This window comes from Coregonus lavaretus (genome assembly GCF_964263955.1).
Source record: "Coregonus lavaretus genome assembly, chromosome: 34".
Lineage (NCBI taxonomy): Eukaryota > Metazoa > Chordata > Actinopteri > Salmoniformes > Salmonidae > Coregonus > Coregonus lavaretus.
Window position 1 is genome coordinate 34,430,573 of NC_140021.1, and position 24,212 is coordinate 34,454,784.

General features: G+C 42.4%; 1 protein-coding gene across 1 annotated transcript in view; it reads right to left on the reverse strand.

Annotated features, from left to right (window-relative positions):
- The window catches only part of LOC311108925 (cadherin-7-like), a gene marked incomplete at both ends in the record, with an annotated part of 155,198 nt that overhangs the window by 23,352 nt on the left and 107,634 nt on the right, over positions 1–24,212 (reverse strand). The window contains 6 exons of the mRNA XM_084151703.1: positions 1,985–2,102; positions 16,114–16,235; positions 18,142–18,278; positions 19,520–19,773; positions 20,977–21,161; positions 22,642–22,809. Coding sequence (XP_084007829.1) covers positions 1,985–2,102; positions 16,114–16,235; positions 18,142–18,278; positions 19,520–19,773; positions 20,977–21,161; positions 22,642–22,809 — 984 coding nt within the window. The remainder of the gene's footprint in view (positions 1–1,984; positions 2,103–16,113; positions 16,236–18,141; positions 18,279–19,519; positions 19,774–20,976; positions 21,162–22,641; positions 22,810–24,212) is intronic.

The window sequence follows — 24,212 nt, forward strand, 5'->3', positions numbered from 1 at the left end:
ATTTGTATGAACATAACAAGATTCAACAACTGAGACATAAACTGAACAAGTTCCACAGACATGTGACTAACCGAAATTGAATAATGTGTCCCTGAACAAAGGGGGGGGGGGGGGGGGGGTTTGGTCAAAATCAAAAGTAACAGCCACCAGCTGCATTACGTACTGCAGTGCATCTTCTCCAAATGGACTGCACCAGATTTGCCAGTTCTTGCTGTGAGATATTACCCCACTCTTCCACCAAGGCACCTGCAAGTTCCCTGACATTTCTGGGGGGAATGGCCTTAGCCCTTAGATCCAACAGGTCCCAGACGTGCTCAATGAGATTGAGATCCGGGCTCTTTGCTGGCCATGGCAGAACACTGACATTCCTGTCTTGCAGGAAGTCCCGCACAGAACGAGCAGTATGGCTGGTGGCATTGTCATTCTGGAGGGTCATGTCAGGATGAGCCTGCAGGAAGGGTACCACATGAGGGAGGAGGATGTCTTCCCTGTAACGCACTGCGTTGAGATTGCCTGCAATGACAACAAGCTCAGTCCGATGATGCTGTGACACACCGCCCCAGACCATGACGGACCCTCCACCTCCAAATCGATCCCGCTCCAGAGTACAGGTCTCGGTGTAACGCTCATTCCTTTGACGATGAACGCGAATCCGACCATCACCCCTGGTGAGACAAAACCGCGACTCGTCAGTGAAGAGCACTTTTTGCCAGTCCTGTCTGGTCCAGCGAAGGTGGGTTTGTGCCCATAGGCGATGTTGTTGCCGGTGATGTCTGGTGAGGACCTGCCTACAAGCCCTCAGCCCAGCCTCTCTCAGCCTATTGCGGACAGTCTAAGCACTGATGGGGGGATTGTGCGTTCCTGGTGTAACTCGGGCAGTTGTTGTTGCTCCCTGTACCTGTCCCGCAGGTGTGATGTTCGGATGTACCGATCCTGTGCAGGTATTGTTACAGGTGGTCTACCACTGCGAGGACGATCAGCTGTCCGTCCTGTCTCCCTGTAGCACTGTCTTAGGCGTCTCGCAGTTCGGACATTGCAATTTATTGCCCTGGCCACATCTGCAGTCCTCATGCCTCCTTGCAGCATGCCTAAGGCACATTCACGCAGATGAGCAGGGACCCTGGGCATCTTTCTTTTGGTGTTTTTCAGAGTCAGTAGAAAGGCCTCTTTAGTGTCCTAAGTTTTCATAACTGTGACCTTAATTGCCTACCGTCTGAAAGCCGTTAGTGTCTTAACGACCGTTCCACAGGTGCATGTTCATTAATTGTTTATGGTTCATTGAACAAGCATGGGAAACAATGAAGATCTGTGAAGTTATTTGGAATTTTACGAATTATCTTTGAAAGACAGGGTCCTGAAAAAGGGACGTGTCTTTTTTTGCTGAGTTTATTTTGTGCAAATGGCCATGATACCGTTCGTTAGAAATTAAATGATACTTTCAAACTGGGTCATTACATTTTTGCCTCCACACTTCTAAACCTGCAATTAACATTCATAGATATTCTTATCCATGAAATGGATTTAAAGGAAAAAGAAACATGAATAAGCCATTGGAATCATCCTCAACAACGTTGTTTCAGCAACTACTTTCAATCAAAAATGTCTTAATTTTTAATGTTTGAAAATCCAACATTTATGAAGAACACTTCTCAATCCATAAATACAGTACTGTTATGGCCATCGTTGACCCTGATCTTACATACCTTACAAACCCTGATCCCTTACATAAGGGGCGGCAGGTAGCTTAGTGGTTAAGAGCGTTGTGCTAGTAACCAAAAGGTTGCTGGTTCTAATCCCCAAGCTGACTAATTGAAAAATCTGTCGGTGTGCCCTTGAGCAATGCACTTAACCCTAATTGCTCTGGATAAGAACCTCTGCTAAATGACTAAAATGTAATAAAAAATGTTCCTCACCTTCTTCTCTGTTTTCAGTAATGGACTGTTGTGAGATAATTGGTGTAATTTGACGAGGAGGAGACACCTACCTTTGTTGTCTCGGAGAGTGAAGTTGGTGTTGCCGGCCACAGACGCAGGTAGGGCAAAGTAGAAGCGATGACCACTGGCAGGCTCATCCTTGTCCACGGCGCTGATAGTCTGGATGACCTGTGGAACACATAACCACTCTGATTGGCTGGACCTTAAAACACACAACCACTATGATTGGCTGGACCTCTAATGACACAACCAAATTGTGAAGCTGATTGATTGATACAATTGCCTAATTTGTTGGGGCTAAGAGTTCATGAATCCATATCCGTAGTTTCTTTGTTTTAGTCCGGCATCTCCATAAGAATTAAATGTGCTGGTTGAACATGGAAAATTACATTGCCTTCACAGGTTTGAATTAATTTACAAAGTAGTATAAATCTCGCTTAACACAACGCCAATGCAATAGTGTAACTAAAATGGTGCAAATAAACCAGATTTAGATTTATAAGAAACATTTATTTTATAACATTGGCTATGATTTTACATCACTTATCACTTGCAGTAAGTGCTTATTTGGCAAGAGGAGCCTACTGCAGCCTTTTAGGGATGAGATTTTCTTTGAAACATAATATATAGTCGGGTTTCTTCTCAATTTACAATGACAACTTAGAAATGCCCTACACTATGACATAAATATTAGCATGAAACCAACATAAATACTGTAAATCCACATATACATCCATAGAACCAATTCATAACACCTAACAAATCAATGTGGATCCAGATCTTGCCCTGAGGATGTAGGCTTACTTTAAAATCCAAACCAATCCAAGTCCAACAGAGTCAGGCATTAATAATATTCAATTTTATTCACAACGTATCGGATGGACATTTCACATACAAAGGGCGTATACTTTCCAAGTTACAGTATTTCCTTTATAACATTTTTAATGACATCACAAAATAACAACCCAATTGACATTAGTGTTCTATAGACGCCTCTGACCATTCCCCATGTTCTATGTTAGAAATGTTGTTACAGTATTCGCTTTAGAACGTGTTAGATTTTCGGCTGGAAAAGTGTGTGGAGACAAAGAACATTCCTTTGTGAATTTGGAGAGGGAGAGAGAGTCTTCTGCTTTAATTTTCGACAGGGCGTGAGGTGTCAAAACCCCACAGTTCCCTCCTCCCCCCTCTGCGGGTGGGAGGGGGTCTGGTTGAAGCTCCCCCTGCAAACCTGATCTGACCATTTGGATCCTCCCAGGACAGTAATTTCGCATGTTAGAGGCAAAACAAAACAACTGTTTAGTTGGATCTTACTTTTAGGAGCTTTTAAAGGAACATCTTTGTATGTTTAATCCTCTTTCTCTTTTGCTTTACCTTAATAGGGAAATGGTGTTATTATCTGCTGTACACTGAATGTTATAAATAAAGCAAAACCTATTGTTCATATCCCCTATACAGTGCATTTGGAAGGTATTCAGACCCCTTGACTTTTTTCTCATTTTGTTAAGTTACAGCCTTATTCTGAAATTGATTGAATAGTTTTTTTCCCTCATCAATCTACACACAATAACCCATAACGACAAAGCAAAAACAGGTTTTTAGAAATGTTTGCAAATGGATTAATAATATATAACTGAAATACGACATTTACATAATTTTCAGACCCTTTACTCAGTACTTTGCAATCCCAGGGCCATCATAGTGAATGATATACACAGCCATTCATACATCTACAGTCTAGCATAGTGTTCTGTCACCACTGCTTCAAATCAAGTCGTCCAAATTTGGAGCCAGCTAGAATAATTAAAACCTCAACCTGAAGACATCCCCCAAAAACCATGGACCACATCCAAAATAGCTGTTTTCACATGTTGACCTTAAATTGAACTGTTTAGTTTACATGTTAACATCAAATTTTCACTTGTGAGGAGAATTAGATGTTTTCACCTCATGTGAACTGCAGTTTACAGTTTCACATGTTAAAAACTTTCACATGTGAAAACTGGATATACAGTTTCACGTGAAAAACATTCAAATGTGAAAATCTCACTTTTACATGTGGAATTGCAAGATCACGTGAAAAAAAAATCACGTGAAAATCTAATTTGCAGTTTCATATGTGAAAAACTTCCATGTGATTGTTGAACTTGCAATTCCACATGTGAAAGTGAGATATTCACGTGAAAGTTTTCACATATGAAACTGCAAATAAGATTTGTACATGTCAATGTTTTCCACATTTGTAATTGTAGATTCACATGTGGGGTTGAAATAATGTTATTCTCCTCAAATGTGAAAAGATTGTCTTACCATTAGGGATGTGACAAATTGAAAATTGTTCTTAACGTTTAAACGGCAATTTTTTATCCGTTTTCTGTTAAAGAGTAACTTTCATGAAAGAAATCGTTAACAAAATGTTTTAGGTTTAGTTATATTGAAACACGTCAATTATGGTCTTTATTTTGACAGCTTGTAACAAAAGTGATATATTTTGATATTTAGGGAGTGAACATCTGACCTCTCTGAACTGAAAATGGTGGCCCCTCCCTTCAGCAAAATATATTTTACCTAAACCCTCCCTGAACGCTTAAAAAAAACAAGTGACCCTCCCCTATACCCAAAATAATAATTTAAACAAAGTGGATAGCAGAGAACATGTCTACCATTTACCCTCACTTGGACAGACTAGAGCCTTAGATATGCAGTTTTAGAAACAGTTTTTCGTCCTGTAAGCATTACATGGCAACGCACACATTTTAATAGTGCACAGGGCTGCAGGCCAGAAGGTTGTGGGTTCGCAGACCACCATGGACAAGAGTAGGGGTGGAAAGATCTCCTTTATAGTAAAAACATTACAGGAATCTATCATCATATTTGCAGGACCGAGAAAAAAATCCCTTTTATAAACATTTCATGCAATTCTACATAATTTTACATATTAGCAGAATATTTTTTTTACACCACAAATATTACTGAAATGACAGGCTAGGAATAGACAGAAAGAAAGGCTTATGTGTTCATCGTATCATATTTCTCCAATGCCAAATCAGTGTCTTGTTTGCAACGAAACTGTCCATGTTTGCAATTAATTAAATCTGAGACATAATTAGGAATCTGAGCATGGTACTTTTAAAAGATAGGCCTACCTTTCCACCCCAGACAGAGTAGGCCTACCGATGCAGAAAAATGAAAGCTTTAACTTCTGGCTACTCTTCTTCCATAGCTTAAACCAACCAGAGAAGGTCACAAGTGTTTCCCTAAAAGCTCTCTGGGTTTAAACATATTCTATTGTACAGAAAGTGAATAGCTTAACCAATTGATAGCGACAGAAATAGAATACTTCCCAAGCAAAGTCTATTTTTTTGTCTCCTCAGCTATCGAAGGTTGTGGCTCAGTCTCAATGTCAAAGAAATGAAACAATGATATCCCATCGAAGTCACGTCTTTCCCGGGTATTTTACACCTTGTTTCTAGCAAAAACCATTTCGGACCTAAGTTCTATTATAGATCACTTTATATAATCGGATCAGTTTTATTGTCTTCAAAATCTTACGCTAACAATATGTATTCACCCCCTTTGCTATGAAGCCCCTAAATAAGATCTGGTGCAACCAATTACCTTCAGAAGTCACATAATTACTTAAATAAAGTCCACCCGTGTGCAATCTAAAAAAGCCATTGTTTAAAGAAAAAAATAAGCAAACACGTTTGGGAGACTCCCCAAACATGTGGAAGAAGGTACTCTGGTGAGATGAAACCAAAATTGAGCTTTTTGGCCATCAAGGAAAATGCTATGTCTGGTGCAAACCCAACACCTCTCATCACCCCGAGAACACCGTCACCACAGTGAAGCATGATGGTGGCAGCCATGCTGTGGGGAAGTTTTTCATCAGCAGGGACTGGGAAACTGGTCAGAATTGAAAGAATGATGGATCGCACCAAATACCGGGATATTCTTGAGGGAAACCTGTGGTTACAGTAAGTAATAGCTACAATAAAGCACTTCATAGCCTGAACATGGATGCACTGTTCTTCACAGGGTACAATATACAGTGGGGAGAACAAGTATTTGATGCACTCCCGATTTTGCAGGTTTTCCTACTTACAAAGCATGTAGAGGTCTGTAATCTTTATAATAGATACACTTCAACTGTGAGAGACGGAATCTAAAACAAAAATCCAGAAAATCACATTGTATGATTTTTAAGTAATTAATGTGCATTTTATTGCATGACATAAGTATTTGATCACCTACCAACCAGTAAGAATTCCGGCTCTCACAGACCTGTTAGTTTTTCTTTAAGAAGCCCTCCTGTTCTCCACTCATTACCTCTATTAACTGCACCTGTTTGAACTCGTTACCTGTATAAAAGACACCTGTCCACACACTCAATCAAACAGACTCCAACCTCTCCACAATGGCCAAGACCAGAGAGCTGTGTAAGGACATCAGGGATAAAATTGTAGACCTGCACAAGGCTGGGATGGGCTACAGGAAAATAGGCAAGCAGCTTGGTGAGAAGAAAACAATTGTTCGCGCAATAATTAGAAAATGGAAGAAGTTCAAGATGACGGTCAATCACCCTCGGTCTGGGGCTCCATGCAAGATCTCACCTCGTGGGGCATCAATGATCATGAGGAAGGTGAGGGATCAGCCCAGAACTACACGGCAGGACCTGGTCAATGACCTGAAGAGAGCTGGGACCACAGTCTCAAAGAAAACCATTAGTAACACACTACGCCGTCATGGATTAAAATCCTGCAGCGCACGCAAGGTCCCCCTGCTCAAGCCAGCGCATGTCCAGGCCCGTCTGAAGTTTGCTAATGACCATCTGGATGATTCAGAGGAGGAATGGGAGAAGGTCATGTGGTCTGATGAGACAAAAAATAGAGCTTTTTGGTCTAAACTCCACTCGCCGTGTTTGGAGGAAGAAGAAGGATGAGCAGTGGCGGCTCCTGAAAAAATTCTCAGGGGGGGCAATTTTTCTGATGATTTAGGTGACCTACACACATTTTAAAAAAGATATGTCCAGCAACAACATGAAGACAGGGGCAGCATATAAGTCAATACCAGAAGCATTTATTGACTGATCTCAAAAGTGTTGGCTTACCAGGGTTGGTGGAGCCCTCAGTTTCATCTTTGCCTCGCAAAGCTAACTCAAACACTCCGCAAAACTTCACACACTGGATTAGCCGGCTGAGGATGTGGCGGTTCTTGCTAATGTCGTAGTAAATATATTTGTTATAGTGAATATGGAATATGATATGTTGAGTAAAATGTTGTGCTAAGCTCTATTTAGGTCAGGAGCTGGTTATAAGTTATGTTCCTATCCAATAACAATGGACAAAAGGGTCCTATCTTGTCAGCCTTGTCAGTTTCAGTTCTCCAGTAAACTTGTGATTATCAACACTAACCTCATCGTTGTGGCGGCGGACAGCTAGCCTGTATCCCTCATCCAGTTGAGTGGGAATGTTCACTCTCCCCAAAGCAGACAATCTCAAACAGCTATCCATGTGGGTCTTTGACAGCTCATGTTTCTTAATCTTTCCTGAAAGATGGTGCATGTCCGTTACACACCAGTCGCTGTCCAAGCGGTGCTGTCTGCCGTGCCGCCTTCAGGGTGAAAGAGTAAGCAGGGGGTAGCAGAAGATTGCATTAGCTACATCGCAGCCTGCTAGCCAGGTTTTTCGTTCGTACCAATTTTTGGAAAATCCTCGGGTGTAGGACTTCCCCCCTTTAGTAGAAACCTGTTGAATTATTAAATTTGGTCTGGGAGGTCCTAATTGTTTCGTTGCCAATTTATCTTCATTTGTTCGCCGACAAAAAGGAACTTCTTTCAAAGACACAATCGAGTTGCACTGAAGCCTAGCCATTTTGATTGTAGTAGTGAATTGATTGACGCTGCTACCCGCTCTTTTCTTAGTTACGTTCATGGTTATGTTACGTATGACGAAAGCGCGTAAGTGCAAGCCCTCAGAAACCCATAGAGATTGTATTGAAAGCTCTGATATTTGAAAAAAATAGATTTTACATGGGAGTCTATGACAGACTTCTGGGCGATTTTCAACCTGACTGAAATCGCCCCAAAAGGGGGGGGGGGGCATTTGAAGCACGACTTTAGCCTGATTGGACATTTAGTGGCACTGTGGCAGATCAGACGTCTAGATTACAACACTGATAACTACTGTTGCCGTGATATAATTGATTAGAAAAAAAATCCCTTCCTTTTCCCGTTTGGCAGTGCGTCGCCCATATCGCCCTATTGAACACACCGCCCCTGAGGATGAGTACAACCCCAAGAACACCATCCCAACCGTGAAGCATGGAGGTGGAAACATCATTCTTTGGGGATGCTTTTCTGCAAAGGGGACAGGACGACTGCACCGTATTGAGGGGAGGATGGATGGGGCCATGTATCACGAGATCTTGGCCAACAACCTCCTTCCCTCAGTAAGAGCATTGAAGATGGGTCGTGGCTGGGTCTTCCAGCATGACAACGACCCGAAACACACAGCCAGAGCAACTAAGGAGTGGCTCCGTAAGAAGCATCTCAAGGTCCTGGAGTGGCCTAGCCAGTCTCCAGACCTGAACCCAATAGAAAATCTTTGGAGGGAGCTGAAAGTCCGTATTGCCCAGCGACAGCCCCGAAACCTGAAGGATCTGGAGAAGGTCTGTATGGAGGAGTGTGCCAAAATCCCTACTGCAGTGTGTGCAAACCTGGTCAAGACCTACAGGAAACTTATGATCTCTGTAATTGCAAACAAAGGTTTCTGTACCAAATATTATGTTCTGCTTTTCTGATGTATCAAATACTTATGTCATGCAATAAAATGCAAATTAATTACTTAAAAATCATACAATGTGATTTTCTTGATTTTTGTTTTAGATTCCGTCTCTCACAGTTGAAGTGTACCTATGATAAAAATTACAGACCTCTACATGCTTTATAAGTAGGAAAACCTGCAAAATCGGCAGTGTATCAAATACTTGTTCTCCCCACTGTATATATATTCTTTCATATAACATGCCTGTGTAGTGAAATATACATTTCAATACAAATACAGACATCTCTCTATGGTACTTGCCTTATTCCCCAATGATTAAACAGATGGGAACTCTTTGATGTTCTTTGAATATTGCAATGAGCTTATCTCGAGAAAGGTATGAATTCCACTCCTTGCCCGCCGGGAGAGTGACGGTAAATCAACGTTATATCAACCCATTTTGTAATAAATAATGACTTTCATTAGCGGGCCTCTGATGCAAACCATTTTGGAGGCTCTTCAGCGACGAATCCTCTAATGTTTCAAGTAGGAGACCGAAGGGGAAAGACATGGATGTAGACATAAATTCCCACAGAGAGACTTTATCAGCCTCAGTCAAACGGTGCCTGTCAGAGGCAAGACTGAGGAGTCAGATTTTTAGTTTACACGCGGCTGGGTGTCAGATCCATTTGTGCCTTTACAGCACGCCGGATAAACACAGAGGCAGGCAGGGAATGTTTGCTCATTCAGAGTAACGTGCATGCACTCACACACATGCTTGCGCTCGCACACACACACATATACCCCCCCCCCCCTTGCAGGTCCTATTGTTACACAAGCTAATTAGAGATAAATGAAAGATATATTGTCCCTGTATAAAGTTAGAAGGGCTCCTAACTTGTCTGAGCCAACACAAGATAAGGCAAAAGAAAGACTAACAAATGTGTCTGGGATTAGGCAGAGCTACATTATATATCTCACCATTTGTTCTTTTAACTGAGACAACGTGATTACTGCCTATTTTTTAAAGGCCATACAGCAACTATACACATAGCTCTAGTCAGGGTTTCATTATCATCACATCTCTAGAGCATAAAGGACACTTTCAAAAGTTTTATTATACGTGAATGAAGTTACACATTTGCAGCACGTCAGCACGGACAGACAATCAGGCTCATTAATTTGATTGGCCCACATTTACATCACTCAGGCTCTCCATTTACAGATGATGAGGATGTTTTCACACGACAAGATAACGGGTGGTAATTGAAAGTTGAATCCAGAGTATAAATAATCGGCCTTCAAATGGGCGACGACACGGACTGTTACCATGGCGATGGGAGACGGGGGTAGATGGCTGGTTGTCACCATGGGGTGGTGATGACACCGGGAGGGGGCAGGGCCCGTCGATTTCACACCCCTCTCTTATTGTGGTTTATCTTCTGCCCCCTCCACTGAATCAACACCCAAAACAACACCCATATCAGTGACACGTGGCACACACAGCTCACCCCAAAATTGACAAGACCTCCAGCACCCCACGCCGCCTCACCATCCACCTACCCACCGCTGGTGCTAACACCCCAACTGAGGCACTACTTCTGACTGCTAGGGTTTGATTGATACTCACAATGCTCAACAAATGCCATCTTTCAATCTCCGTTAATCTCTATAAATCAGCCAGCTCAACTCTGGACTGTTGTGTATTAAAACTGGTGTCGTCCAGCCAAAAAACATGGAATGAGCACATATGGAATGAAGGCTTAAGTTGGAAAATGTAGTCCCCTACGGTCATTTTAAGACTGATAAATTACTTGATTTGACTGATTTGATTATTTGATTGTGTGTATTTTGCATTTAATATGTGTATTTTTGTATATTACACGCCTCATTTGAAAAAGACACCTGGGTCTAAGTGATTCAATGAAAGTATAGAATAAAAAAAAATTGGGATTCGACTGAACTCAGTCCCTGTTTCTCTCTCTACCGACACGTGTGCCATGACATTGTTGTTTCCGACTCCCACCTTCAATTACATTTGTTGTTCCTGACTCTCACCTGAAAGAAACACCTATAATGAACTGCTAATTGGAACAGGAACAATATGTGATACACAGTTAATATATTAATAGCAGAGATCCTTAGAAAATAATAATACATATTTACACTTATGAACAACAGATTTCAATAATCATAAAAAAATTGCCACCTCACTATGGTAGCTATGAGTAACTTCTGTTAGTTTTCCTTCTTTAATCAACAGAGGAACCCAACAAAAAACGAAAATGAACACACTGTCAAGTAAGGGGATGCTTGATGGGACTAGTTCTATTGGGGGCAGGGTGGAAGATTGGGGGCAGCGGAATGCCAAGAAAGTCCACTCATGTATGTAATGGCTACACTGATGGAGATGATTGTAAGCGTGTGACCTCCCCGCTTTCCCCCTCCGCTCCATCATAATATCAATAAATTTTATGGCAGAAGACAGACGCACCGATGATCCGTAACAAGTGGCGTCTCTGGAGAGAGCTAGTGCCATGAGACTTTCCCTAATTAAGCCTGAACAATGGCAGGTTATTGCAACCACCACGCTTCCGGCTAATCTGCGCTAAAGAGCCACGGTGCTTGAACTACTGCCAAACGTTGTTATTCTGTCTTTCAGGCCAATGGGGGAGACGTCTTCCAGTGGGCGGCTGTGGGTTTTTAACTAAACACTAAGCTTGTTGGGAAGGAGGCGGCCGCTCATGTGCAGATAGAGTCTATAGGAGTTTTTTTGTGTGCTCTCTGCTGTTCCATCTCCAAGGGTGGACGTATAGAGAGAAACATGTTAATTAAAATGTAGGAAGGCTCTGCCTTGCCTTGTACAGCTGAGATGTCCACCCATCCTGATAGCAAACAGACAGCTTGACTGCTCCTTGTTATTCAAATAGTGTTCAAATGTCAACCTTTTCCCGTTCTTTTCTTTTCTTTTTTTTAGGTGTACATTTGCATAATACCACAGGCAGTAACCACTCAAAAACAAGATGGAGCTTCTGAACTTCAAGTTCTATCTGGAAAACACGTGTGGTACATGTGTTTCAACAGGTCAACCATGAAACATTGGGCTGGCCATTCTACAGGAGTTAGGGAGGGCATATAAGGCAGGCCATTCCTTTGACCAAACCTGGGTTCAAATAAAATTGGTTTTATTTTAAATGTCTTCTGCCATAATGTTTACATACTGTTTTACCCACTTCATATGTACAGCATACTGTATACTGTATTCGAGTCAAGGCTGATCCTATATAACTACAGCTTTACACACCTTTTCTATTCATATACTGTCCATAATGTCTATACACACCATCGTATACAGTACATTTATTTATATTTTTTATTTTACCTTTATTTAACTAGGCAAGTCAGTTAAGAACAAATTCTTATTTACAATGACGGCCTACACCGGCCAAACCCATACATACGATTAGCTGGCGAGTTGCTATTAGCAACGGTTGCAACTAAAAACAATATCCTTTTAGCCAGCTACATTCGTTCGCAGCGACGCCGTTTTTCAAACAAAGTCAACACAGTAGCCATTGCTAGCCAGCCAACACTACCAGCAGGCTGTGGTAGCTAAATACAATATCTTTGTGCTAGCTACCCAACGTTTAATCGTTGCTGCGTTATGAAAGGTAAGCTTGGCTTCTTATATGGTGTTGAGTTAAGCTTAAACCATGTATTTAGATTGTAGGTAGGTATTGTAGTTTGGTATTATAGGTAGCTTACTCAGGTAGTTATTGAAGGTTATTGTAGGTAATTATTGTAGGTAAGGACTGTATTCGGCGGACTCCGGCGAAGCACGAGGCTAGCCTACCCACTACTTGGACCAACAAAGCTAGCTAGCTAGCGGGTAGCTACTGGTAACTTTTTGCAACTATGGTTAATTGTTTCCAATGTTATTTCATGCTTAAGAGTACCTGTGATTGAGCCAGCTAGCTGCTACCATTCAGCTGTTTTTCTAACCTCATCCGAGGCATTAACGTTAGGTGGTTGGTAGCTGCTGTACTTAATTACAGCTACTGATAACAGTCTGCTGTAGTTTACAACAATTCTAATTTCTAAAGTGGAAGTTGGGAGAGTTTTACTCGGGTGGTTCAGTGAAACAATTATAGTTTCTGAGGTGGAAGTTGGGAGAGTTATATATATATATTTTTTTTGGTGAGGGAGGCCTGCTCTCTCCTTTCCCTGATGTTTAGTTCATTTCATCCCGATCTCCTCTGCATTATTGTAGCCATCTGCTGCAGCCTGTCAACTATGCCTCTGCCTATCCCTGTTCTCTCCTCTCCGCACAGGCTACACAAACGCCTCACACCGCGTGGCTGCTGCCTCTCTAACCTGGTGGTCCCTGCACGCACCACACACCTGGAGTTCCAGGTCTCAGGCAGCCTCTGGAACTGCCGTTCTGCCGCCAACAAGGCTGACTTCATCCCAGCCTATGCCACCCTCCAGTCCCTCGGCTTCCTGGCACTGACGGAAACATGGATTACCACTGAATGGAGAGTTCATGTGTAATGGACATACACAAAATAGTCCAAATTGGTGAAGTGAAATGAAAAAAATAACTTGTTTCAAATAATTCAAAAAAATATATAACAGAGATGTGGTGCGTGCACATGTATTCACCCCCTTTGCTATGAAGCCCCTAAATAAGATCTGGTGCAACCAATTACCTTCAGAAGTCACATAATTAGTTAAATAAAGTCCACATGTGTGCAATCTAAGTGTCACATGATCTCAGTATATATACACCAGTTCTGAAAGGCCCCAGAGTCTGCAACACCACTAAGCAAGGGGCACCACCAAGCAAGCGGCACCATGAAGACCAAGGAGCTCTCCAAACAGGTCAGGGACAAAGTTGTGGAGAAGTACAGATCAGGGTTGGGTTATCAAAAAAGATCAGAAACTTTGAACATCCCACGGAGCACCATTAAATCCATTATTCAAAAATGGAAAGAATATGGCACCACAACAAACCTGGCAAGAGAGGGCCGCCCACTAAAACTCACGGACCAGGCAAGGAGGGCATTAATCAGAGAGGCAACAAAGAGACCAAAGATAACCCTAAAGGAGCTGCAAAGCTCCACAGCAGAGATTGGAGTATCTGTCCATAGGACCACTTTAAGCCGTACACTCCACAGAGCTGGGCTTTACGGAGGAGTGGCCAGAAAAAAGCCATTGCTTAAAGAAAAAAATAAGCAAACACGTTTGGTGTTCGCCAAAAGGCATGTGGGAGACTCCCCAAACATATGGAAGAAGGTACTCTGGTCAGATGAGACTAAACTTGAGCTTTTCGGCCATCAAGGAAAACGCTCTGTGTGGCGCAAACCCAACACCTCTCATCACCCCGAGAACACCATCACCACAGTGAAGCATGGTGGTGGCAACATCATGCTGTGGGGATATTTTTCATTCGCAGGGACTGAGAAACTGGTCAGAATTGAAGGAATGATGGATGGCGCTAAATACAGGGAAATTCTTGAGGGAAACCTGTTTCAGTCTTCCAGAGATTTGAGACTGGGACGGAGGTTCACCTTCCAGCAGGACAATGACCCTAAGCATACTACTAAAGCAACACTTGAGTGGTTTAAGGAGAAACATTTAAATGTCTTGGAGTGGCCTAGTCAAAGCCCAGACCTCAACCCAATTGAGAATTTGTGGTATGACTTAAAGATTGCTGTACACCAGCGGAACCCATCCAACTTGAAGGAGCTGGAGCGGTTTTGCCTTGAAGAATGGGCAAAAATCCCAGTGGCTAGATATGCCAAGCTTATAGAGCCATACCCCAAGAGACTTGCAGCTGTAATTGCTGCAAAAGGTGGCTCTACAAAGTAGTGAATAGTTATGCACGCTCAAGTTTTCTGTTTTTTTGTCTTATTTCTTGTTTGTTTCACAAGAAAAAATATTTTGCATCTTCAAAGTGGTAGGCATGTTGTGTAAATCAAATGATACAACCCCCCCAAGTACTAGTACTAGTACTCAGATAAAACAAGTATTATAATGCAAGGTTTTCGATTCAGCTGATTGAATGGCACCATTCAGGTTAGAGGAAAATAGAAAAGAAAATAGAGCATGAACTCCACAAGGCAGTTATAATCCACAACAGGTAAGCCTTTGAGGACCTGCGACTTCGAGGAAGAGAAATCTTGCAGTGTAAGAAATTGGTACAGAAGACAGAAGTGTCTAAGGATCTCGTTTACTCCAAGTTATTCCTTCAGTTTGGAGCCAAAGGGTCTACCAAACGACCAATATCAAAAATAGCCCTTAGCGATCCTACCGAGTTAAAGGCAAGTCTTCACCAAACCAAATAGTTTTACTGGCTCCCATTGCGGAACATATTTATACCATACTGTGGTCATACCGACTGCACAAAGGACGAATGTGTAGGCTACATAAAACTGTTTTCATTTTCCAGATCAAATCATATTTTGCTATTCTTGTACACCCCCCTGTGAACACGATGACAAACAACACAAAAAGGTAAATGCAAATAACATATTTAAAAGGGCCTAATAGCAATTCCCAAATCAATGCATCATTTTGATTAACTGTACTTATTCAGTTTTACATGCTCTCCTCCCCCTCCCCATCTGATGGTATTTTCCAAATGCCAGGTGTAGACGAATCGCCATTACCGAAGCACAAGTCATTTAGCAATATTGTGGCCAAACTAAATTCCAGCCTTCCCGTTTCGTTTACATGATGTTATGATTCATTTTTTGCTCTAGTGCCTGCCACACTGATCCTATAATTATACACGCACGCACATACACACACACACACACACACACACACACACACACACACACACACACACACACACACACACACACACACACACACACACACACACACACACACACACACACACACAAACAAACACGCCGAATGGGAAATCAGACCCGGGCAGACACCCACTCTGCCCCGGCATGAAATATCATGTTAGTGTGTGATATCATTGTATAGCCAAGCCACTGCAAATTCATACAATTTCATTATTCAGCTGGCAGCAGCAGCGGAAATGACTGTAACATCTCTAATGAAGGATACAAACACGAACAATACCTGCAATTTGATCTAAAAGTGTGGATCTGACAAATGTGTCTCCCTGGATTGACCTCAAGCTTTGAAAAGGGATGATGCACACAGTCTGAGGCTGATGCAGATTTTATTTATATTTGTTTCTCAGGTTGCCATTGGGAATCAAACAGTGTGTGGGTGAGGCAATATCTTAAATGTTAAAAGTTATCTCATCTAATGGGATGCTTAAGTGCAAATAAGTAGTGGGTAAATCTGAATGTGAACTGAATCAACAATGTTGGTGAATGCAGTACCAATAATTTCCTTCCCCATCAGATCATTTATCTCCAGTATCTCACCTGTCCAGGAGCTGCATTCTCGCATAGGAGGGTCTCATACTCGATGGCAAACACTGGAGCGTTGTCATTGATGTCCAGAACTGTGATGGCCACAAAACCTTTTCCAATCTGTGTTGAATCCTCTGAAAGAGAAAGAGGACGAGAGAGAATGAGGGATAGAGAGAGAGAGAGAGAGAGAGAGAGAGAGAGAGAGAGAGAGAGAGAGAGAGAGAGAGAGAGAAGAAGAAGACAGACAGGAGAGAGAGAGAAAACAAGGTTTTATAATCATAGCTGGTTCCCGTCAATTCTTTACTCTGACTTAACTTTGTGTTTACCCTCATCCACTTACCCTACTATCGATCTTTCTCATGTCTTTTTAATTAATCACAAAGGTCGAGCAAAATGAACAAAATGCGGCATGACGACATATGCAAGGCATTCACTATCAGCTGACAGCCTTAGTTGCTCTGGTGGGGATCAGCCAACATGATCAGGCAGCTAATTACGATTGGAGCGGAGCTTAGGTGGTAAAGGGATGCGTACGACATGGCATCCTATACCCTTTATAGTGCACTATATAGAGCAGTGGCGGTCGGTGCCGTTTAAGATGAGGGAGGATGATATTTTTTTTAATGAGCATGGCCTTATTTCTATTACAGCATATTGGATGCTCAATGTAACATTGATAGGTTTAGGTTACTACATTATATTTTCTCTATACCCATCATGAGGTTGTTACAACCTAGCCCCAGACACAGCCTAAGTGACTGTGTAGTAGCACAGGCCATCCTGTACCACAGGCTCAATCCCTGCTCTGACACCAATGCAGCACTGAATAAAAGGCTGGCTTCTGAAAGCCTGGATGGACAATGATTTAGCCTGGCGTCAGCAGCCACGCCGACAGGAGAGATTTCGTGTTGGCTGACATTCGGGGGCGGCTGATTTAACGGTAATAAAAAGGACACGTGGCACCCCGGGGCACAGACTTGTTGTCATTGGCGTGTTCAGAGCAAAGTCTGGGCGCGGATGAAATGTGAGCACTGTCCGTCCATGGCTCAAATGCCTGAAGAAGTGCTTCTCTGCCCTCTTTCGTTACAAAAAGCCCATTTACTATAAAAAGCGTAATAAGGCATCCTGGGCTCTGAGAGAGACTGCCTGGACTTCTGATTCTACAGCTGCTGCTTTCCACTGTAAAGAGAATAGAAGTCTGACTGTGTGTCAGAGGCCAACGTCTCCTCAGTGTAGGGCTGTTGTGAAATTGTTCAGTTATTATTAATGATGTTAACTCCCTATGTGTTACTCCATTGAGACAAGAGGACGAGGAATCATTTGAGCATTCGTCTTAGGCCTATATGTGTGGTTGAACCACAAGGCATCTACTTGAGCGATGAAGATTACGATGTTTGAGTTTGTGACTATTTGTGCATTGAGTGCAAAACTGATAAAATGTACATCAAATTGTCACTGTATCTTCATTAAGTGGTTTTAAACTCATACTGATTATAGGTACTTAGTAGAGTAACTAGTATGTCATTTAATGGAGCTTGTGAGATGATTCCTGCCCATTGTGTCTGCGTGGGCAGAGTGGGCCAGGGGAAATGCGTGAGCCACTTTGTCCTTGAAGCCGTGGAGGGATGAGTCAAAGGCATCACAGCACCTCTCCTCACATTAGCATAGTTCACCAGCGGGTGAACCATTGCCTGCACCTGCCCTTAGTCAGCAGCTCGCCCCTCACACACGCCACGACTCACAGAGACCCGGAGGTCGCAGTGACCTCCATACGTCAGAATTAACATTCAGTGACAGCCCCGCTGCAACCCACACACCTCGTCACGTTAATGCAGGAGGCACAACGCAGTGGCAATGAGGTGAGTATGACAAGACAGAAGGGACTACTATACTTTATGCAGGGCCTTTATAAAACACTGACTAGTCTGACTTTGAGACCTGATGTGGAGAGTCGTTGTTGAAACCTGTGTGTGGGTGTGTTTGAGTGTGTGTGTGCATACGTGCGTGTGCGCACGTACGTGTGTGTATGTGTGCTCTTACGGATCTCCATGGCGAGGATGGTGAGGTTGTGGACAGAGTTGACCTCTCTGTCCAGGGACTTGGCCGTACTGATGACCCCACTCAGAGCATCCACATTGAAGAAACGCTCCAGGTCTGTGTTTCTGTCTATGGAGTACCTGGAGACAGACCGATCCACAGCCAGTAAGTCAGACAGACAGACAGACAGACAGACAGACAGACAGACAGACAGACAGACAGACAGACAGACAGACAGACAGACAGACAGACAGACAGACAGACAGACAGACAGACAGACAGACAGACAGACAGACAGACAGACAGACAGACAGACAGACAGACAGACAGACAGACAGGCATAGCTATGTCTTTTCCTTTTGTAGAAAGTTCTTATTGATTTTACATGTAATAATTTATCTCTGAAACACTTTTGGAGGAATAAGAACTTTTTGAGTGCTTTTCAGTCCGTCTTCAACTTTTAGATTTTGACGAGAACTGCTCTCAATCAAAGTTTTTTAAGATAGAAGTTAGAAGCTGGACAGCGATGGGTTAACTCTGAACACAGAACAAACACTATGAAGTCCTGTACAGCAGCTCATATTTCTGGACAAAATGACAACTTCAATAAGCCTATATCCAAAGGGAATTATTCAATGTAATTTGACTCAATGTAATTGGTTGCATTAGTTCCACAATAATTCTAATTTCACCAGAAGTAGGGCCATATTATGCCATATTATTAAAGACGCTGAGAGCCGCCACACCCACAATGGCTGAGTAATTAGATTTTCTGTTTAACATTACTAACAATCCTAACCGCCCGAGCATGAATACCACCACACAACACTTTTTATTTTCAATTAATGCATAATGGGAGGGAGTCTCATGAGTGACATGGGGCAGATTGCGTTTCTGTGGTTGCCATAAAAAATAAAATAGAACAAAAAAAAGGCCATGGAGCTGGTACAGACTGTTGACCCTTCTGGGGGATTGCCCTTCGCTTGTTGAAGATGACATTTCACTTTTGCAAATGTTGCGTTCCCTCGAAAAGCACAACACCATCTGGCTTCAGTGCATGTCACACAGTCACAGAGGGAGTTTAGAACTCATGGTGTTAGTGGTTTAAGTGTGTTGTGTAGGTGGTGCTTAAATGTGTCGCTACTGAGATGTTAGAAGGTATTTACAGTCCTACTCTAAAGGTGTTTGGACCTCCTGTCAACCTGACGGTGTAGCAACATGTTGAAAGAAACGGGTGAAATGGCTTGGAATTCACCACTCTGTTGAATAGGGCCAAGCTGGGTGAAGTTGTTTTAAGAAACAGGTGCCACATCAGAAAATGGCTGGGACAACAGAGAGATTGGCTGTAATGGTGTGTAATAACTGGAGAGCTGGGCTCTACCTGATGGCACTGTTGGAGGAGTCAGGATCGTGCGCAGAGACCCTCCCAATGGAGGTGCCCACTCTGGCGTCCTCAGAGACCACCATCCTGCTGAGCTGAGTGGAGAACACAGGCGGTTCGTTCACGTCCTCCACCGCCACCTTGACCGACGTTGTGTCGCTGAACGAACCCAGGTGCACGAACGCAGGGTCAATGTTCCGATTGGTGGCTTCGATTCGCACATTAAAGCTGTTCTTGGTCTCAAAGTCTAACGACTGAACAAGTAAGACCAATAAAGACAAATAAAGACAGACAAATAAAGACAGACAAATAAAGATTAAAAGGAAGAAAATAAAAAGCTATTTCATATTTCTTTACAAAACAGAGCTTGAGAGTATAGGTCAGCCGGATCCCAGAAATCGACAGAGTGACCTTCCAATCAAGGTAAAGCATGTCCTGATTTATAAACACTGGCCACATTTTCTGTAAATGGTGAGGGCAAAGCCATAAAGATACTGTATTTATATGTGCATCGCTCATGCCAACATGGCCTCGTAGTACACCAGTATACTGAAGAAATGCAGGTGCTAGAGTCCAATGACCCTATGCAACCTTGCACATAATCAGACTCTCACAAATACATCTTTCATCCAGACATTTTTATATTGACTTACTATGTAGTGTGAAGCAAACTATTGATTGCGAGAAAAGGCACACAACACATCACGGTGAAAGACATTTCAAAATGTGAGTGTTTAGAAGATATGTTGTCATATGTTTGGCTTATTGGACTCACAGTTGTAGCCCTATAACATAGGACATTGATGTGATACATTTATTGTCTGTGTTTATTGTCGGTATGACTTTCCACTCTGTGGTACTCGTCTATGACTGCTGATGGCGAAAACAAACAAAAGATCAGATTGGACCCTGTGACAAAACTGGCTTGGGGCCAACAATAGCTCTCATAGCTACAAAGTATCATGGCGTCTAGAGACTGTCTCAAATTCTTGAGTGGCCTGGGGATACCCTTTTAAACCCAAAAAAAACACTAAAATAGCCTACAAGTAAATAAACTATTGACATAGCAATAACGTTCTATATTTTGACCACTAAGTAAAAAGTAAGTAAAGTTTATGAGTGCTATAGGCTGAAAAAAAGCATGCCTATAATGCAATTGAAGCAAGACATCAAAGCATTAATATTACACAACTCTACTTCACCATAGCATCCCATCATATTCTCAGAGTGAGTCATCATCAGCTTTGGACAGTGTAAGGCCATGGCCAGACAGAGATGGATGGAAACGGATGAAAAATATGCATTCGTCACTATTTGTTTTTGACGGCCAAAAGTTTGACGGACAAAGTCGGAAGTGTTGCATGCGTAAAAACAATAGTGTCCATCAATGTATGAGCTCCATAGAAAAAGATTTGTCTCATCCATTTTGGACGGATACAAAATCTCTGCATGTGTACCTTTTGAAGGATGATGACGCCATCTTGCGTGTCCTCGTCTGTAGTGATGTTGAACACCCCAGGTCCATCCTCCATGATCCTATACTCCATCTCTGCGTTAGGGCCTATGTCTGCATCCGCAGCCTTGACCCTGGCCACCACGGATGCCACAGGCAAGGACTCCAGCACCGTGTACTGATAGTTCTCTGGTGGAGAGAGTAGAGGTTAGAGATGAGGTGGTTTCCTTACTCCTTAGCAGCTCAGATTTATAGTACCCCCCAGCTGCTTGTGATTTCCCTCTCTCACAATGACTGGTCAAACAGCAAATTCATGGATTCGTTTTTTTTCTTCATTTTTAAAGAGGAAATAGTGACAATTTATATTTAATGAGTAGTTTTACATTTTAATAAATTTATGATCGAATGGGCAAATATTTTTTTCTTGAACCTTACAACTTTTAAAACAATGGAGTTGTTTGTATTCACATGACAATGTATTACACATTCTGACCACTCCACGCTACATGAAACATAATATCTCTTGACCAAAGTGAATGGAAGAGTCCCGATCCCTGCGTAATATGTTTTGGTGGGATGAAATGTCCACTGGAAGATTCTATTACATGCAAACCCTCCCTTTGTGTTCCCAAAGTATTTGTCTGAACTTCCCTGACTTAAAGCATAAGAATAAAAGGAGGGAATCAACTTCATAATCATAATCTTCCCAATCACTATGGCAGAGCTTATTACCAGACCTTTCTGTGTTCCTCACCCCAGTGGTTCCCGACATTGCGCTCCTGACATTGTTTGCTACACAATGGCTTTTTAATTCGCCATGGAATAGCGGCTCCATAAAATAAAAAATAAAAATGATTTCCTCCCCTCCCCTCATACTGTGTACGCTCCTCTTTGCCCCCTGGCAACCGCCTCTCCCCTCTGTCCTTGTGCCTCCCTCCAGCCTCCTCTTCCTTCCTATCATCCAAGGGCTAGTGTTTCTAGACTCTATAAGCTGTGGTGCTGTGTAATACTCTATTAATTCTGACCCATGCCTGGTCCCAAAGCATCTTTCTTCCTAGCACAACAGTGGTGGGTTAAAACGGCCGGTCGTAGGACTATCAGCGGTAAAGCAATTGCGGAGGCCACAGATTATCATGAGAAGCACCTCACGCCTTTGAATCCCAACGCCTGGCCTGGAACTAATTAGCGGGCCGTGAAATAGGCTGATGACAACAAAACAATGTTAGCCTGATCCTGGTATCCACGTTCTCCCCTCATTCCCTGCTCTGATGTGGAGTGAGGGGAGAAGGAAAAAGGTTTATACCTCCTAGGGCAACCTTCATTTGAAGCCTTTGACCATAAAAGTCATACATGTGCTGTGAACAGCCTGATGAACAGATGGAGAGATACACAATGTTGAGCAAAATTACACATACACATGAAAGGGGTACTGTGGTTAAATGAATCTGCAATATCAAGTATAGCCTACATTTTCACTCAAAACTTTCTCCCCTAAACTGTCATTGTGAATGAGAGTGATTTTAGAGATTCATGTCAAACCTCCACTATAGTGAGACTGAGATGACAGTGAATGGAGGGGTTCAGGGCTTTGTCTGAGAGGGAGAGAGACACAGTAGATTGCATGTTGTCAGTGTCAGTGACGCACAGAGCATAAAGGACTCAGTCTTACTACGAGAGAAGCGTGGCGGGTTGTCGTTGACGTCGGTAAGAGTGATCGTGACAGAGGTGGTGCCTGAGAGGCCACCCATCTGGCCCACCATGTCTTTGGCCTGGATGACCAAAATGTACTGGTCTTTCACCTCTCGGTCCATGTTGGGCAGCGCCGTCCGGATGACGCCTGGAGAGGAGAAAGAGGGAGATTCAGAGATAGAGAGAGGAATGACAGGAAAGAAGAGAAAGGGATGATAAGAGTGGAGAGAGAGAGGGGGAGGACAGGAGCGGATAGAGAGAGGGGTGACAAGAGAGGATAGAGAGAGGGGATGATGGGACATTTTTGTACAGAGAGCTGAGGGCTGAAATCATAGTTTGCTCACCTGTTCCTGTGTTGTCAAGGAATGTATTACCTGTCTGTTCTACTCTCTCATAATATATTAATCATACAGAAAGTACATGGACTCAAAGTGTCAAACAATCCTGACACTAGAGTGAAAACACTACTGTGGTCAACTTTATACAGTATTTCTGCAAGGTGCTGAGTAAAATGTAGTCTGCAGCAAAGGCCCGTGGCCCTGTGCAGTTGCTTTTCTTTTGAACGAATACACCAACTAATGAAATTGAAATCAGCATTTTATCTCCTGACTGTAAAGATGAAAATCGGAATAATCCCACAAAATTACCACAAATCTTTCATGGAAAAAAAGTCCTAATCCTTCTAAGGCAATTACTGTTGCATTCATAGTTAATGACTTACAGCACGCAACTCAGTTTCATTTATTAAGAGGCACTTATTGTGGATTCCGACGGAACATGGAAGATTACTCATTAAGTAGCTCAGGAACCCGAGAAACACGCTTCCTGAAAAATTGGATCATGTACGTTTGCTTGCTCTAACTCTCTTTCTTCGAGCTTGCTACAGAATGAACCGATCAAAGATTAATCACAGGGCTGAAGTCAGCCTGAGTTAAGGTTGGTTTATTGTAATACTTTAATTGAAAATACATAGCATTTGTCATGTAAGTGTGATACACTCTCACATAAAAGAAGAAAAACTGGGTACCCTTTTCAACCCCTCTTCAGTTTTCATTCCCAAAACATGAGTTTTTAATTACTTTGGTGAATATTGAATAATCAAACGGATTGGTTATGGGCTGAATCAATCTCCCACTTAATCCAACATTGATATCAATGGGAGATTAGCGAGAAAACTCAAATTAACACAAGCATATCTCAGGTCGGGACTTGACCTTAAGAGACATTCATAAAATAAAGGACCAGAGGATGACAATATTGAAAAAACTGTTGCTGTGTGTTCTGGACCAAATTTTATTATAACTACTCAAGAACTCTACAGCAAGCTATTGTAGTGGATTTTGACATGTATGGTCCGGACATTGATTTGGTTAAATAATGCTAATAAATTGGTATTTTACTTATTTGGAAACTAAACTTTCTAATCTCTCTTTTGAAGTAAAAAAAAAATACAACAGCAATCAATGAGGTTAAGTAGGCTAAGTATGTATGCATTGGTTAGAAGACATGCATAGAGGTCCACTTGTCTCTAATGTAAAGAATAGGAAATTA